This window comes from Vanacampus margaritifer, chromosome 5 (assembly GCF_051991255.1).
Source record: "Vanacampus margaritifer isolate UIUO_Vmar chromosome 5, RoL_Vmar_1.0, whole genome shotgun sequence".
NCBI lineage: Eukaryota > Metazoa > Chordata > Actinopteri > Syngnathiformes > Syngnathidae > Vanacampus > Vanacampus margaritifer.
In genome coordinates, this window is record NC_135436.1 from 24,561,739 (window position 1) to 24,580,077 (window position 18,339).

At 40.4% G+C, this 18,339-nt stretch overlaps 1 protein-coding gene across 5 annotated transcripts in view; it reads right to left on the reverse strand.

Moving 5' to 3' along the window:
- The window catches only part of LOC144051863 (cell adhesion molecule 1-like), a 321,818-nt gene that overhangs the window by 60,863 nt on the left and 242,616 nt on the right, over positions 1-18,339 (reverse strand). For 3 of the 5 annotated variants that reach the window (XM_077565411.1, XM_077565408.1, XM_077565407.1), the window contains one exon: positions 8,719-8,739. The exons of the other annotated variants lie outside the window; for them this stretch is intronic. In XM_077565411.1, the coding sequence (XP_077421537.1) occupies positions 8,719-8,739 (21 nt within the window). The remainder of the gene's footprint in view (positions 1-8,718; positions 8,740-18,339) is intronic. 5 annotated transcript variants of the gene reach the window in all.

Genomic DNA, 18,339 nt, shown 5'->3' on the forward strand with positions numbered 1-18,339 from the left:
TGCATGCATACTGTGCATCAATTGGGGGAAAAAAAGTATAAAATGAAGGAGATATATTTTAAGAGACTTATTGTACTGCACCCATTTATTGTGGGATGTTGTTTCTAACCTTTATTATTTCAGGCACTTATTATTCCGCTCACTTTTTTGCCATGCAATAAATCACAGATAATACTTCCTATTTTCACCATTCAAATTTCAATTTACTACAAACGTTCCCGCCTTCCTGGGAATATATCATCTATTCATTTTCAATGGGACAGACATTAAATTTCAAGTTTCACTTTTCAGGCCCACTTCCATAAATACAAATGATCATCATTACTAGCGGTCTGATATTGCTCAAGTGTCCAGTAGGCAGGAAGTTGCGTGTTTGAATCCCACCTCCGACCGTACATTGCAAATATATCCTTGGCCCTTATGCTAAGTGATACCAACTATCATATCAGGAAAGACATTATAATATCACAGAAATTATTATGTGTCCCCATTCAGCTGACACTTTTCAATATAAATATGCCATTAGCCACAATTTTCAACAACTCTAGTTAGCTCATTAGCTAGAGCACTTGCCTGCCTCCACAGAGAAGCTGGGTTCAAACCCCATTTGGACCACATTTTAGTACATTCAACGGTTTGAATCCCGCCTTAGACTGCTTGCACAACTTTTCTTTTATTCATTTATCTTTCAACTACAATTAACGAGTAATTTTCACATAATTTATCTTTCAATTCATAAGCATTCTGCATGCATTCAAATCTTAGCATTCAGCTATTAGCATTCAGCGTTCAGCATTCCCACACAATTTGTCTAGTTATAGTGTCCCCATTGTGAGGCTACTAAGGGCATGTATTATTGCGAAATAATTGGTCCCATCATCCTATGAAATATTGCCTTAATGTGTTTTCCCTTCACTTTCAAAGACGTCGTGATGTATCATGGAGTATTTTCTTCCACTCTATTGACACGATAATATCTTTAAAAGGAAAGGAGGAGGTGGAGCTGGATGGCGTTGATGGGCTAAGCTTTATCAGAGCCCTCCATCTGAGCGTCCATGTGACCAATGTGTGCTCAGTGTGCTGCCGTCTATCTCTTGGCATGGAAAAGAGCTTGGGAGAGGCTCTCGGTACACAAGCGCTGTTCCGAGACAGACCCCAGACCTTGTCGTCGTAACTCACACCTCTCGCGCGCGCACAAAAAAAAAAAGCCTTTTGTTCTTCCTTTGCTGTTTTCTGGGAGAGAATTTAAAGTCACCTTGTGCTATTTTTACCCAAGCCAGGAATACATTAGAATGTCTCAGATTCACACCAGTGGAGGCGCAACGCTATCAGCCGCAGACGCAGGCGCAAACATCAAAAGCACATTTACATGCCCGAGTCGTCACACAAACCTCTATTGCTTTGTGACATTTACAAAGTGGAGAGGAAGAATAAAAGGAAAAATAAAAGAGCGACGTGCGTTTGTTTCGCCTCCGCAGAGATAATGGGAACAGACAGACAAACTAACGTGATTCGCCGTGAATGCCCGCAATAAGAAATTAACCTTCCATGTAAAAAAAAAACAAGGTCCTCGGACCAATCGTCTGATGCGATGAACCACCCGTTTGATTCCGCTCTCCTGCCAGGCCCGTCGGTTCGGGACAAAAACGAGGTAATGGGTGAAAACGGACAAAATGTCAGCAGATAATGGAGGGAATAGCGTCAACTTCTATACTAGAATCCAGACGACGTGCTCTTTACGCCGCCGATTCACATTTCAGACATCATCAGGACTATTTACATAATATTAATAACAAACTGTCAGGTGAGGTCTGATGTGCCCTTTGAGCGTATTGTGCCAAAAGGTTTGAATTTCGGAACTTTAGTGGATCAAGAAATTCATATTCTGTTTACGTGCTTCTTAGAAGGGCTCAGCAATTAATTGAAATTTCATGCTGATGCTGATGTCGGCTTTCCATCATCTTAAAGCAAGTTGTAACGTATTTTGGGGGTTCAGGCATAACAATCTGCACGTCACAATCGTGCCGGATGACCGCTTATGTTAACGAAGGCGCTCAAGTTGGACGGGCATTTTGTTATAGCCACGCTAAAAATCTGGAAAACTGAAATGGTAAAAATAGCTTCAACGCTGCACCACAACTGAGAACTACATAGTTTGAAGTACTTGCATGTTTTCAGCAATCATCTTCAAACTTGTTTGTTGCATTCACTTGACTTATCACGTTCTAGAGCTACCCAATGAAAAAAACACATATCGTGTTGTATGTTTTTAAATAATTTTTACTTTTTTCGGATGTCTGCATTCAGTTTCATTCCAAAAACGTAAAAAAAATAATATTAAAAAAAAAAAATGGACATAAGTGTTTTTCACATAGCGGTGACCATATGTGTGTGTTTTTTTTTTCATTGAGTTGCTATAGAACTTGGTAAGTCAAGTGAAAAACACTTATGTCCATTTTTGGATTTGAATTTTTTTTATTTTTACATTTTGGGGATGTTTGCATTCAGTTTCATCCCAAAAACGTACAAAAAAAAAAGAAGGAATAAATGGATATAAGTGTTTTTCACATAGCAGTGACAATGTATTTTTCATTGGCTATTTGAAAAACACTTAGTTTTTATGTTTTTGGGATGTCTCCATTCAGTTTCTTTCCAAAAACATAAAAACAACAAAAAAAGAAGAAGAAAAAAAATGGACCTACGTGTTTTTCACGTAGCAGCCATTGGCTGATATTGTTTTTGTCATTTTTTATTTAATTTTATTATTTTTACGTTTTTGGAAAGTCTGCATTCAGCCCCCCCCCCCCCCCCCCCCCCAAAAAAAGACAAGTGTTTTTCACAATATTTGATTTTTGCTGTTTTTCAAACAAAAAAATAATAATTTCCATGAATTCTTCTCAACTGTAAAACGTATAATTTGCCTTTGGTGGTTGGTCAGGGGCAGCAAAGCCTTGTCTGCTGGCCTAAGTGCTTCAAAAGCTCCGAGCTACATTTTACAATGAAATTTTATTAATGTATTCTGTCATTTTCAGAAGTCGTAGCGCAAGCCAAATTTTTTTAAAACAATTTCAGGGACTGTTTCTCAAACCAAGCAGATATTTTAAATTTGCCCTCGATGACATCAGTATTTTCCAGCCTCTGAATGGTTGGTCAGACAAAAACCTGTTTTTGTTATTTTATTGAGTAAATATTGATTCTGTACTGCTCCAGTTATGGCGCAGTATTGCTTTGTTTAGTTTTGCACTGATGGCTTCTGTAATTCCAACAGTGATGATGTGAAAGTGGCGGTATAAAGAGTTGGATTAAATCCCCATTGAAGGCCGAAAGTATGAAATGGACGGCCAGCCACTGCAGTTTTGATGATGTCGTTCGTCTCCGTCCTAGAAAAAAGCAGTGCAGCGTTTGATGTGTTATGAAAAGCAAAATGGTTCATTTCATTTCTAGATATAAAAGTGGAAAATATTTGGCAGTGCCAGGCAAAGTTACTCTCCGCTCCCAATCTGCTGGCCGCAGAGAAAGTAACTGTAAATAAATCCTCGGCAGCCCCGACCGACCGAGCAAGGTTGGTGGCGATCCAGCATCCTTCTTAGCCTAGGCTCATCTCCAATTCAAAACACACATAAATAACACGGCCGTGATTAGCAATCCCATCAAAGTGAAAACGGGCCACTTTGTGCGACAAAGGAGAGCTTTGGCGATTGGAGTAAACATTTTCAATTGCCTCAGCATCCCGCTCATGATTGGGTGCAAATGAGGAGAGACAGTCATTAATCCCGGTCGGTGTGTGTGGTAGTGGTGGTGGTGCTAGTGTTGGTGGTGCTGGTGGGCGGGAAGGGGGGGGGGGGTGATTTGGGCACAGATGACTGGCTGATAAATGCACACTCATTCCAGCAGCTGTCTGGAAGAGTAAAGTGCCTGCATCTCTACACATGGCTGCCTGCCTCTTGCCGCATCACAACATACTGAGCGGAGGCCAACGCACAGTCAAAGAGGATGCACAATCTGCCGTGGAGGGCTCTGGCACTCAAACGGCAAAAGAGAGCTAAGCCTGAACAATTTCCGCAGAAGTGGAGACAATTCCAGGTTCAGGCATGATGATGGCATGATGATTTGTAAGAACTTATTATGCAAGGGTGTGGATAAGAGGTGCGTCGGTGCGCATCAGGCAGTGATGTTAGAACACAATGTTTATTAAGGGGGGGTGGGGGGGTCTGGGTATTCAGAAAACAAGTCAGTAGTTCCCAGATCCCCCCCCCCTATAATAAACATTGTGTTCTAACATCACTGCCTGATGCGCACCGACCCCCCCCCCCCCCCCCACACACACACACAATAAGACAAAACTGCACCTTTCAGAGTGGCCTTTTATTGTGGGCAGTCTAAGGCACACCTGTGCACTAATCACGGTATCTAATCAGCATCTTGGTATGGCACACCTATGAGGTGGGATGGATTATCTCGCATGATGATATGTAAAATCATAATATGCAGGGGTGTGTATAAGAGGTGCGCCGGTGCGCATCAAGCAGTGATGTTAGACCACAATGTTTATTGTAGGGGACGGGGGGGGGGGGGGTATTCAGAAAACAAATCAGTAGTTCCCAGATCCCCCCCCCCCACCCCCCTATAATAAACATTGTGTTCTAACATCACTGCCTGATGCGCACCGACCCCCCCCCCCACCCCACACACACACACACAATAAGACAAAACTGCACCTTTCAGAGTGGCCTTTTATTGTGGGCAGTCTAAGGCACACCTGTGCACTAATCACGGTATCTAATCAGCATCTTGGTATGGCACACCTATGAGGTGGGATGGATTATCTCGCATGATGATATGTAAAATCATAATATGCAGGGGTGTGTATAAGAGGTGCGCCGGTGCGCATCAAGCAGTGATGTTAGACCACAATGTTTATTGTAGGGGACGGGGGGGGGGGGGTATTCAGAAAACAAATCAGTAGTTCCCAGATCCCCCCCCCCCACCCCCCTATAATAAACATTGTGTTCTAACATCACTGCCTGATGCGCACCGACCCCCCCCCCCCCCCCCCCACACACACACACAATAAGACAAAACTGCACCTTTCAGAGTGGCCTTTTATTGTAGGCAGTCTAAGGCACACCTGTGCACTAATCACGGTATCTAATCAGCATCTTGGTATGGCACACCTATGAGGTGGGATGGATTATCTCGCATGATGATATGTAAAATCATAATATGCAGGGGTGTGTATAAGAGGTGCGCCGGTGCGCATCAAGCAGTGATGTTAGACCATAATGTTTATTGTAGGGGACGGGGGGGGGGGTATTCAGAAAACAAATCAGTAGTTCCCAGATCCCCCCCCCCCCCCACCCCCCTATAATAAACATTGTGTTCTAACATCACTGCCTGATGCGCACCGACCCCCCCCCCCCCCCACACACACACACACAATAAGACAAAACTGCACCTTTCAGAGTGGCCTTTTATTGTGGGCAGTCTAAGGCACACCTGTGCACTAATCACGGTATCTAATCAGCATCTTGGTATGGCACACCTATGAGGTGGGATGGATTATCTCGCATGATGATATGTAAAATCATAATATGCAGGGGTGTGTATAAGAGGTGCGCCGGTGCGCATCAAGCAGAGATGTTAGACCACAATGTTTATTGTAGGGGATTTTTGGGGGGTCTGGGTACTCAAAAAACAAGTCAGTAGTTCCCAGATTCCCACACCTATGAGGTGGGATGGATTATCTCGGCAAAGGAGAGGTGCTCACTATCACAGATTTGAGAGAAATGGTGATTACAATTTTGGGCCTTTTTTTTTTTCCAATTTCTAGTGTTTTCATTCAGTTTTACTTTCGCATTTCTTGAAAATTGGAATAAAAATAGGTGGATGGAAACCCCACTAATGACAATATTGAGACTTTTGAAGGTCGAGACCGAGGCAAGACCAAGACTTTACATATCAAAAAGACATCCACAGAAAAAAATATATATTATTAAAATATTAGCCCAATTGACAGGAAAACTGGCATACATGTTGTTCTTGTCATGACGCATAAAAATCTAGCAAGAGCCTCCGTTTGGGCCACAATTTAGCATTTGATGATTCAGGAAATTCGTATAGCTCGACTCACAATGGTCCGAGTTTATTTCGTAACCATCTACTTGTATCCAGCCCTCGGTCAAGCACACCTCACTTTCTTATTTTGTTGCATTTTTCAACATCAAAAGCATTTTGGCTCAATGACCCAATTGCCCGTGTCTGGAAATACACACTTTTTCATTGGACAGCAGAACAAAACCAGACCAATTTTAGAAAAAAGTTAAGAGGATTCCAGGTTCAGGCACCTCAAAGACGAAACTCACTTTGATTCTGTTGTTGTATTTTTCAACATCAAAAGCAGCATGGGCCAGCCTCCAATTGCATGAGTCAGCGCGCGTCCGGCAGCAACAAGCGGCACTACAGAACATCATTAACAATAAAACTTTCCTGTCTCTGATGCTCCCTCGGTTTCCCCGCTGCGTCTTGTTATACGGCTCAGTCATTAGAGCCTGATCTTCATGATGAAACGCTCCTTCACAAGCAACAGGGATTTGGGGTCTTATAAGAAATAATTACAACTTCTGGAACCTTTGCACGAGGTTTCAAAAAGTGTCAGATGGACTAATTTGACCAACTTTATTCGCTCTGCGCAAAACCCTTGTTTAATGATTGCTAACACAAATGTTTTTTTCAAACTAAAAGAAGGTCACATCATGAAAAAAATAATAAATCACACATGAAAAGAAAAGTCCTGAAAGTCTGTAAAAAGCATCAATTATAAGTTCAAGGGGAAGGAGCAAACTTGGAATTAATAACACCTATAAAATTCCATCAACTTTAAGCAACTGTGATGCTTCACTGGCTTGTAATGAGAGGAGTCACTTTTATCTTTACCAAGGCAACCGAGTTTTACCCAAAATACTGATCTACAACAATTTGGACACATTGTTTGCAATGAAAGAACAAACCCACAGCGGTCACAAAAATAACTTGAATCTGACCAAAGTAATAATAAATGAATAACTTTATTAAAATGTAATCAAAGATTGCTTTTGAATCCTAAGCCTAAAGTTAAAAAAAAAAAATTGGAGTACATTTTTCAGGACGAAAAACTTTCTCATTTTCTCTATTTCTAAAAAAATAAATAAAATAAAATAAAAAACTCAGCAAAGAAGAGAGTTCTGTGCAATTACAAGCAGCAAAGGTGCTCATGTAAATGTTGGAAGTTGTGGGTAGTGCATAAACAAACATGAATGATTAGTGATTGAAACTGCTTATAATGCTGCATTCGAGGAAGGTCTGAAATCAGATTGATCCCGGTTGGCTTTTCCCAGTTCCGACCTGAAAGCGTTCGAGGAAAAAGTAAACAACGATAATGGCGGAAAATTTGCTCCTCAAAACTGATTTTGACCTCCAGCAAACTTGCCTTCTTGCAATTTTGCTTTATTTATGCGTCATAAGCATTCCATACAGTTCAATAGTTCAGTGGTATTTCTGAGTTCAAGGGTGCGTTCCTGTTACACACTTCCTGGTTTGAAGTCAGAAAAGTCCGACTTTCCTCAAATGCAGCATTGATTCAACAGGTTTTTATTTGAACACACTTAATGGTGGATATGTTAGCTTTGGTTAGCTTGGCAAAGAAATAATAAAATAAGCACTATCTATATTTGACATACAGTTGTTACTCATTCACTCCCGGCCATTTTCACTGAAACAGCCCCCTTCACTTCCGGCTGTTTTAGATTTGGGCCGATTTTGCAAGGTCAACAAAATATTCTGTTCTATTGCTATAAAAACATGGAACCTACCAAAAAAAAAAGATTAGAAAAAGCGCATTTGCATCTGTTTCCGTTTTGCAGCAATTAGCATTAGAATATAGATACATTTCATCATTATTCACAAATCTGTTGAAAACACTGGCAAAAAGAGCTTGTTGCAACAATGCCCTGGTTGATCTCTTATACTCTGCTCCCACCTGCTGGCCGTTTTTTGTAATAACTACCATTGCTTTAAGCGACCTCTTCATGTCAGAAGCTGTATCAAAGCCTTCTGTATGCTCTAGCATAAAAAAATATATATACACATTTTAAAAAAAACGTATTAATACGTTTTTGGAGTGAAGAACAAAGTATTAAAAAACGTATTTATACGTTAAAAAATAGTAGTAGAAGAATCCAATCCAGTCCACCACAAAACACAAACTAATTTTATAGTAAACTGCAATTGTGAGTAGCAAAACAAAAATGTTGATAAATTGAAAGTTACAGCTCCCGTGTTGGATGGAATTACATTATGCGAGTGCACCAAATTTTTGGGTCTGTTAAGTGCATGCATATATTTGATTGACTCCGGGCCAACTGCGCCAGTGGTGAGAATCAACTGCAAACCTATTAACCAGCTGAGTGCTTTTGTATTGACTTTGTAAGGAGCTAAAAAAAAAACAACAAAAAAAAACATATAAATCTCAGAACAACAAACAAAACGGGGCAACCAATTAACCTTGTAAAGATGAAGATATGTTGACTGATATCAAAAATGTAAGCAACTCCATCTATATATACTGTACTACGTGTCTTTCTCCTTTTTTTCTCAACAAAAAGGTTCAATGTTAATAAGCAGAGATGAGCAGGCAGTCACGCACAATTGAGGAGAGGGTAGCAAAAAGCAAAAAAGTGGTACCTGTGATGGTTTCAGCAGCTCCTGATGCAGCAGGCCAGGAAGAAAAGAGAAGAAAGACCGTTTATGAGCAGAAAAAGCAAAGCAGGTAGACATTTTGCATGGCAGATTATAGAAGTTTTGCCCCACTTATAATTAACATACGGCAGCATAATGAGTGACATGCATTGTCTATTTTCATTCCTGGGTTTTATCCGAGTGAAGAAGAACTTTTTTTTTTACGCGCCAGCAACTCTCATGGGACACGCTGAAGTAGGGTGGGCACCCACTCGGAACGATGCCCACCCAGCCTGGCACCTCACACAGAAGGCGGGCACACTCCCAAGTCCCTGCAGCAGAGCTCGCAAGGGATTGCTAGGATAACCTCCGGAGAGCTGATGTCACTCTTTGTCTGCTCGGCATCAACACACTTTCACATACAATTGTTTTTTTTTTAAAGGAAAACGTTCAATGTCGTATGATTTTTATAACGCAACTGACTTGGTGGGTCTTCTTTTTGCTGGTCACTTGTTGCTAGGCAGAGTTCGTAAGGCTCAAACAATGGTAAAAAAATGGCATATGCCAGTCAAGTTTGCAAGGTTTTTGATAGGGGTGGGAAACTTTCGATTCAATTCCGATTTTTGGGTCTGCGATTTGATTCAGAATCGATTTTTGATTCGAAATGATTTGATTGACAATGATTTCTGCTTTAATCTATAGACGTGAAAAAGAATCATCATGATCTACTCCAGTCTGACTCGCTAATGCTAATTAGTGCGCTACTCGCGCTACTTGACTTTTTCCTTCTACTCTCTAATGTGGCTACAACTTAACTGTATCAGAACGTGTGGAACCACACCGCCCCCAAGTGGCCAAATTGGGTACAACATGAACAACGCTCCCAATATAGGCACACACAAACAAGGGCAAGAGAGTATAAAACAATTTAAATAAAATAGATTTTGGGACATTTAAAATCGATTCTGAATTGTACTAAATGAGAATCGATTTTATTGGCACAACCCTAGGAAATAACTAATTACTGGAAAATTTACATAGGAAATTAGCCATAGGGAATTATCCATCATGTATTGAATTTTTTTTCTCTCTAAACAAAGAACATAAGAAATATATGTAAAATAATACCAACATTTAGATATTGTTGCTGAATGCTGTGTTTAATCTACATCTTAAACTTCAATATGAATACACTGATTAATGTAATGGGTTATTTATGCATTTAGTAAATGCAACTACTATGGTACACATGAACTGTTCTGCACAAAATCATAACAGTATACGTCGAATAGAAGCAAATCAAATGCTCAACAACGATGTAAACATTAATAAATTGCAATTGCATTAAAATAATAAGCATTGTTCTGTATGAACTATAAAATGGGGGAAATGCTACTCCTTATACAGGACTGTGCCCTCTTCCACCCCGCTGCATATCCACCCACTTAACTGTCTGCAGTATATCTGATGTGGATAACACCCCCCCCCCCCCCTGCCTGCCCACATGTTGTAGCAGCGCAAGGCACACAGACAAGTGAGCTTGGCTGGAGCAATAGACGCGTCCGTGCAGCACAAATGTTGAGCAGACGGCTTGTCTCACTTGTCATTGGCGGCGTAATAAGGGTGCAAGGTGTGACACATGTCCTTGTTCTACGTCTTTGTGCGTTGCCGGCGTGTCAGCAATCCCCCCCCAGTGTTGTTATGGGGGGGGGGGAAGGGGGGTTGACAGAGTCAAGACTGACAAATCATACATGACGGACGGAAAACAAATTGTGAATAGACGCCGTGCAGGACGCTTCGGCACTCGAGTGTCAGTCAAAACTTTATCCTGATTGGCGAGGATTCAACAGAATGAACAGAATGATTTGAGGGGGCGGGACCGTCTCTTGCAAATTAGGCACTGCAGAGTCAAGTAACTAATTTCTCATTCGAAGAAGCAAAAATTAGCCCTTGACAACAGTTTCACCAGTGGACACAAACTTGGGGGGGGGGGGGGGGGGCGGGGGGTGGGGGTCTATTATAAAAGAACGCATAAAAAGGTCTCAAGGACCGCAAGTAGCTGAAACCGCCACCCCTTTAAAAGTTTAGATTTGCCTGTAGACCCAACAACAAGCGCCTCATTTCACTTCAACTTAGTTTTTGGCACCTAGATGTCATAATGTCATAAAATGGCGGCAAAGCACTACATGAAGCCCCAAATCTCACTTCAACTAAGTTCCTTGGCATTAAGATGCCACAAGATGGCGGCAAAGCACTACAAGAAGCTCCTCAACTCTCTTCAACATAGTTCCTTGTTACTAAGATGCCACAAGATGGCGACAAAGCACTACAAGAAGCTCCTCAACTCATTTCAGCAAAGTTTATTGGCATCAAGATGCTACAAGATGGCGGCAAAGCACTACATAAAGCTCCTCAACTCACTTCAACATCATGCCATGTCGTCAGGATGCCACAAGATGGCGGCAAAGTACTATAAGAAGCTCTTTATCTCATTTCAGCAAAGTTTATTTGCCACAAGATGGCGGCAAAGCACTACATGAAGCTCCTCAACTCTCTTCAACATAGTTCCATGTCAACAAGATGCCACAAGATGGCGGCAAAGCACTACATGAAGCTCCTCAACTCTCTTCAACATAGTTCCATGTCAACAAGATGCCACAAGATGGCGGCAAAGTACTACAAGAAGCTCCTCAACTCTCTTCAACATAGTTCCTTGTTACCAAAATGCCACAGGATGGCGGCAAAGCACTACAAGAAGCTCTTTAACTAATTTCAGCAAAGTTTATTTGCCACAAGATGGCGGCAAAGTATTACATGAAGCTCCTCAACTCTCTTCAACATAGTTCCATGTCAACAAGATGCCGGCAAAGTACTACAAGAAGCTCCTCAACTCTCTTCAACATAGTTCCTTGTTACCAAAATGCCACAGGATGGCGGCAAAGCACTACAAGAAGCTCTTTAACTAATTTCAGCAAAGTTTATTTGCCACAAGATGGCGGCAAAGTATTACATGAAACTACTTAGCTCACTTCAATGTATCAATAGTTTTTTTTTAAATTAATTAATTTTATTTTATTTATTTATTTTTAGGAAGATGCCAATTTCAATACTTGGCAGAATAAAATTCCCATACCTGATTAATTAAGTGTAATAACTTCTTTTTAGGACTTTAATCTATAAAACTATAAATATAAATATGTTTTAAAATACTTCGCTCGAGTATTTGTTTAACTTTACATCAGAGAGAATAATCGGCAGAAATTGTGGGCATCAAACATCATTATCTTTGTCTTATTTCAAAATATGTTAACGTGCAAAATGGAATGGAATGGACTGCTGCCACGTCCACTAAGAGCAAATCGGGGTTTAAGGACACTTCGACATGGTCACCAGGGGTGAGGATTGAACCCACAACCTCACGGATGTGAGACGGCCGCTCTACCACTGAGCCACGCCGCCCCAAAATATACAATACACTAAAAAGGCCATTTCGGACAATTAAATTGGCAAATGGATTAATCGGTCTGGCCCTAATGTGTTCCCTCAACAAACCTGATGAACTCTCATTTGACGCAAATATTTGAGAACGACTGCTTTAAAAGAGCCCCACAAGTCGTACTACAAACCTTCAAGCTCACTTTGGGTACTTTAAGGTGATGCAGCCAAAGTGACAGCGAGGAAATAAAACGTCGGGCTCCAGTCACTTTGTGAGGTCAAATGCACGGACACAGCCGAGTTTGATGAGACTTAAACCCAAACAGACTTGTGATATAGTCTGCCGACACCTTCCCTCGCCATCAGAGCGATCCACTTCCTGTCAGCTGCCGCCATCCAGACTATTAATAGCGCCCAGGCGGCGGCGTGTCTCCCCCTGCGTTACCTGCAGCGCATTAGCCACAAGTTATGAGGCGCCGGCTGGCCTGTGATTAGATGTCATGGCTGTCGCTCGGCTTAGACAAGCGCTGATGGACAGATTTGGGGGCGGGAAAATGCCTCGGCGAGAGTGCGGCCGATGCACCCATCTGTCAATCACGCCGGATGAGAGCGGGCAGGCCGAACGTCCTCCCAATGATGTCTGTCCTTGTCTCCTCACCTCTTTTTCATCCCAGCCGTCTCTCTCTCTCTCTCTCTCTCTCTCTCTTTCTCTCTCTCTCTGTTCGGCTGCTTTGTGTTCAACGAGACGACGGGCGAGAAACACATGGTGGATGTGAGAGGGATTTTCAATATTTTTTTATAATGAGGAGTGTCATCGTCAATGTTAGCACACGGGAAGAAAAAAAATCCGCAAAACCTGTGAAATTTCTTTGCCGTCACTTCAAAGTAAGACCTCAAAATACGAAAGTATTAGTTTTTTTTTTGGTGCTCTTTCTATAAACCCTCTCAGATGCCAAAAGGTAGCTGCCTAATAGGAAAGTAGTAGTTGGGGTCATGGATCTATGTTGAAGTGATGCAAAGCCTCAACTGAGAAACTAATGACTTTGTATGTATATTGGGGTGGTGCCGGGGTTGTTTTGAATGTAGCAAACTTTTAACCAATCAGAAGCCTGAAGCTTGCTGAAAAGGAAATGAGGATCCTAAAAAGATGTTTTGGATAGTGCTTATCCATATTAGTAGGGATGTGCGAGCACCAATACCAGGAATTTGTATGGGCTGATACCAGCCGTATTTTAGGTATCAGTTTGACCTGATATGTATGGAGGACCAAAAATTTAAATATGAAATCAACATAATATATAATAAAATATAATAAAAATAATAATAATTATTAATATTATCGAATACAAAATTAAATAAAAAATAATGATAAATAATATATAAGAAATTAAAATGCATTATGTCAAAATCAATACATAAATAAATAAATAAAAGTAAAAATAAAAACGGATATAAAAAATGTAATTCAAAAATGGGATTAAAAAAATATAAATAAATATAAAAAATAAATGTGGAAATAAATACAAAAATAAATATCTAAATAGAATTAAATAATCAATAAATAAAAACGCTCTGCTCTCACATTTATCGTTTATTTATTTATTGCGGCTTGAGTTGCCCGACAAGTCAAGCAAATTGTGGTGAGAGTGGACAAGATAGTCGTCCATTGCTGGAACTCTCACCATGCAAGTCGGCAAGACCTCCTTGTTTGCCGACCCGCTCACTCAACCAGTGAAAGGCGGTTTGTAACGGCGGAGTTTTAATTTATTTAATTTTAATTTGGGCAGTTTTGGTCCTGCATAAATATGGCAGCCACTGTCAATGGCTAAGAGAGACTAAATTCAGTTAGTTGTTTGTGGGGGTTTTTTTGGGGGGGGACTTCCACCTTTTGTCAGAACTAAACAAAAGGTGTTTCTTTAAAATGATCAAGTCATTGAATGAACAGAAAGTGGTATTGGTTACTTGGTTTTGGTGAAGCATTCCCATCTATGGACAATTGCGAGTCTTCAATGAACCTAACATGCATGCAGAGAAAATCAACACCAGAAAAGAACATCCACAACCGGGAGAAGTGTGAGGCGTACGTGCTAACTGCTACATTTTTAAACATGTTAACGCTGACACAGCTTCAATGTTTGTGCGCGGCATGAATCGCAGCCCCCCCCCCACCCAACCACCACCACCCCCACCCCCACCCCCACCACCACCACCACCACCACCACCGTCGCCTCAGACTACCACCACCCGCCATCAAGGCTCTCTGTTTGTGCTATTCAGTCGAAACACTAATGAGCCGACGTCTTCCCGCCGCACGTTCGAATTTAATGTTCTTCCTTGCAGGTAACGCATCGCCTCGTTTCTGCTCGTGACGCTTGCGGCTCCTCCGTGTGCGTGCGCGTGTATGCGTGTACTTCTAACAGCCACACGGTGTGCTGCCCATTGTGTTCTGATTTAATTAGAGGGATCAGACTTTTCTCTCTCCATGGAAATCAGATGGGGACTTGGACTCCTGACCAATCAAGGAGGTTGGACTTCCAAAACTAAAACACAAAAACACCGTTACGCACACACATCTTATACGCTTGCTCGGACCAAGCCATGCGATTCCAACTCAAATAAGTCAAATATTATCTAGAGGTGTTGTTGATTTATTATTATTACTGTTGCCACCGCCGCCGCTGCTGCATTTATTTTTTGCACAGCCTTTAACCACAGCATCCAGTTCGTGGCCCATCTCCATGACAACCCAGCGGAGCTGAAATGATAATCAATCTGTCAGTCCTCAGGGATGCAACACTTTGATTACCAGACAGTGCAAATAATGCGAAAAACTGCAAATGCGCCTTGGATTCATTTCCTCTCCAGCTTTATTCCACCAATCACTTTGTTGTGCACACCTGCACAATCAAATGAGATTCCATGCAAGAGCTGAATAAATGAAAATGCCTTTACAAAGGTAATAATGCGCAGTTTTGACTGAAACTGCCAAAGAGGGATTTGTTTTACAATAACAGTTTAGTGCAGAACTGCAGTGAATCATACTGAGAGCTGTTTTTATAAATATATATATATATTTTTTTTTTTCCGGTACTTCAGGACTGTGTTTGACTGTCAACCAGACCAGGGTATATGTCTGCTGATGATCAATAAAATAGTTGTCGCAGATCCCCAAACAACGCAATAAACCGTATTTTAGATGGTTAGAAAGTCAATGGGGTTCGTGTGTACAACTGAACTTAAACAATAACCCCCCCCCCACCCCAGCTTCGTTTCTATAACTACCATTTCACCAGCATTCTGACGTCGCAGGAAACACTCGTGTGTAATCACCGGCGAGAACATACTGATTAGTTCTCTCCAGAGTGGATGTGAACGTCCAAACTCGACCAATCAGGCGGATTTACAGGCGCCGCGAATGTGCTTTGTAAACATCCAGTGTATGACCTTCTGTGATGCCTTATAGCGTCGAGTGGGAGGCTGAAGTGCATCCCGTAAAAATATATGTCTTGGCATTTCAGCGTCTCACAGTGTTAGGCACTGTTTTTGCTATTACTTTTTAATTTTATATTCGTAGTACAACATAGTAGTTCATATAAAAAAATGTGCTGACGACGTCTGAGAATTGAAACATCAATACAGTAAGACACAGTTAAGGGGTCTGCAACCTGCAGCTCCTGTAGCTCCCTGCGTATCTTTAAAAAAAAAATTGTAGACATTGATATTTTTTTTACAAATGCCTTTTTATTTTTTGATAAAATATTATTTAAATGAATTAATGATTTTGATAAAAATGAACAATTACATTTTCAAAAAATGTCAGAGTGCAAATTTTTAAGTTAAGAAAAAGAAAGACGAAAGGTAGATGAGAAAGTTTTAAAATAACCTAAAAATGGCAGAAAAGTGACCATAAAATGTCCAAAAAGAAAGAAGGAAAAACTGACCCCCAAAAAGTCAGAAAATTGTTTTTTTTTAAATCACAAAAGAAAATACTCAAAAAGTAATTATGAAATGTCCAAAAACAAAAATTACCATAAAATGGTTAAAAAAAAATTGCCCCCCAAAAAAAGCATTTTTAAAAAAAAAAAAAAGTCAGAAAAGAAAATATTTACAAGTTACTATTAAATGTAAAAAAATTAAAAATAAATCCCGAAAATTAAAATGTCCACAAAATTGCCACAAAAAAAGTCAAGAAATTGATTTAATGAAAGGCATGAAAGAAAATGTTCAAAAAGTAACCATAAAATGTGCAAAAGCAGGAATCCCGAAAATTAGCATAAAATGCCAGCAAAATTGATAGCAAAAAAAAAGAGTAGAAAAAAGTCAAAATATAGCCATAAGATGTCCAAAAAAGGAAGAGAGGCAGAAAATTCCCATAATATGTCTATTAAAAAAAAAATCCAAAAAACGAAAGATGAAAGGTATCAGAAAATTTGTTTCAAAGTACCGGTATTGCTTGTTGCATATTTTTCTTTAATTATGATGCAGCTCTAATTAGCTCTTGGTTCCTCAGTACATTAGATTAGCACTAATACACAGTTTCATTCATCACAATCATCAAATGTTTTACGGCTCCAGGCAGATTTTTTTGTTATTTATTTGGCCTCAAATGGCTCTCTTGACAGCAAAGGTTGCTGACCCCAGCACTCGTTAAATGTAGACCTCTTTGCTAAGCAAACTGAAAGTGAGCTCAATCCTGACAGCAGCCGAAAGAAACTACACAAATCCAAATCATGTCCTTGTCTGAAAAAAGTTTGGAGATTTACTGATTGAGTGACCGACCTACAGACACAAGGACTCACTGATGGACAGACCTACTGACCGACCGACCAAACGAACCACCAGCTAAAATACTGAAAGTTAATGCTTCATTTTGACTGGCGCTGTCAGAGAATTTGTCGCATTGCCTCATGACAAAAAAAAAAAAGACACAAAGGCCCAAAGTGTAAAAACAAACTGATCTTAACATAATGAAAGAAAAGCACTCTTGCAGACAGGATGTCTCAAATAAACATTGATAGGAAGCCGACAGTGAGTTATAGCAACACACTATTAAGAGTGCTGATTGTGACAAATGCAGTGACTTCACAGCTTCATAAATCAGAGCGAGCGAGCGCATTCCCTTCGAGGTGCAATGATTTCTTCTCGCCGCCGGCCGCAGTCGCGCCGCTCTCTTGTGTTAACAAGAACGGCTGACTGAGCGCCGTCTTAAAAGCCGCCGCCATCCTCCGCCATCCGCCGCCGAGTGACTCATCACATTTCATTCACGTTGTCTATTCCGGACCACGCTTCCATCTTTTGCAAATTCTTCTTCCAAAGGCTTCTTTTTCTGCCACAGTCTGTTCTTTTTATAAAAAGGTAAGTAGCGACAGGAATGTTTGCCACTGCTGGAGAGGAAATCAGTTTAAAGTAGTGTAGTGAGCGACTAAAGCACATTACTCCTCTAAGGATTTTATACTTGTACAAAAGCACAGCGACAAAGTACCCAACATGTTACATTTGCGTAAGATGTTCCACCATAATTTACTCATTGTTACACCTGCTACCTCCACAGAGAGGAATAATAACAGTATACACATGAGGGATGATGGGATGGGCCGATTATTGGCCAGGCCGATTTCGGTGCTGATAATTGTCACTTTGTCGTTTGGGTCTTTTCGTGTTTTTTTAATTTTATTTTATTATTAATTAATTAATTATTATAAAAAAAAAATATATATTTTTTTTTTACTTATTGTATTTTATTATTTTATTGACAGTTTTTTTATAGGTGGTTTTACTAGATTTTATGTGCATAATAGTGTGTGGATCTCAATTTGCAGCACTTTGGAAATGCTTGTTTTTAAAATGCGCTATAGAAATAAAGTGGATTAGATTTTGACGAATATCGGCATTGACCTTTTTTTCCCAAATCTGAAAGCCGATAAAGCTGAGCGACGAATGCTTGCGAACGTAATTTTGGGTTTTCCTCAGGGTTTGTAAAATGTTGCAAAAGGTTGCAAAGATGTTCACAGACAATTTTTCATTTGTCACAGAGAAATTTTGAACATGTTCAAACAATTTTTCAGAGAACATCTTTTGAAAACTTACGAACTGTGACGAAAACCCAACATTTGCTACATTTGCAAGCATTCACTTTTCATTCAATCGAACCCCGGGAGTTATTGGCATTTCCACAAACGTTTTTATTTTTTT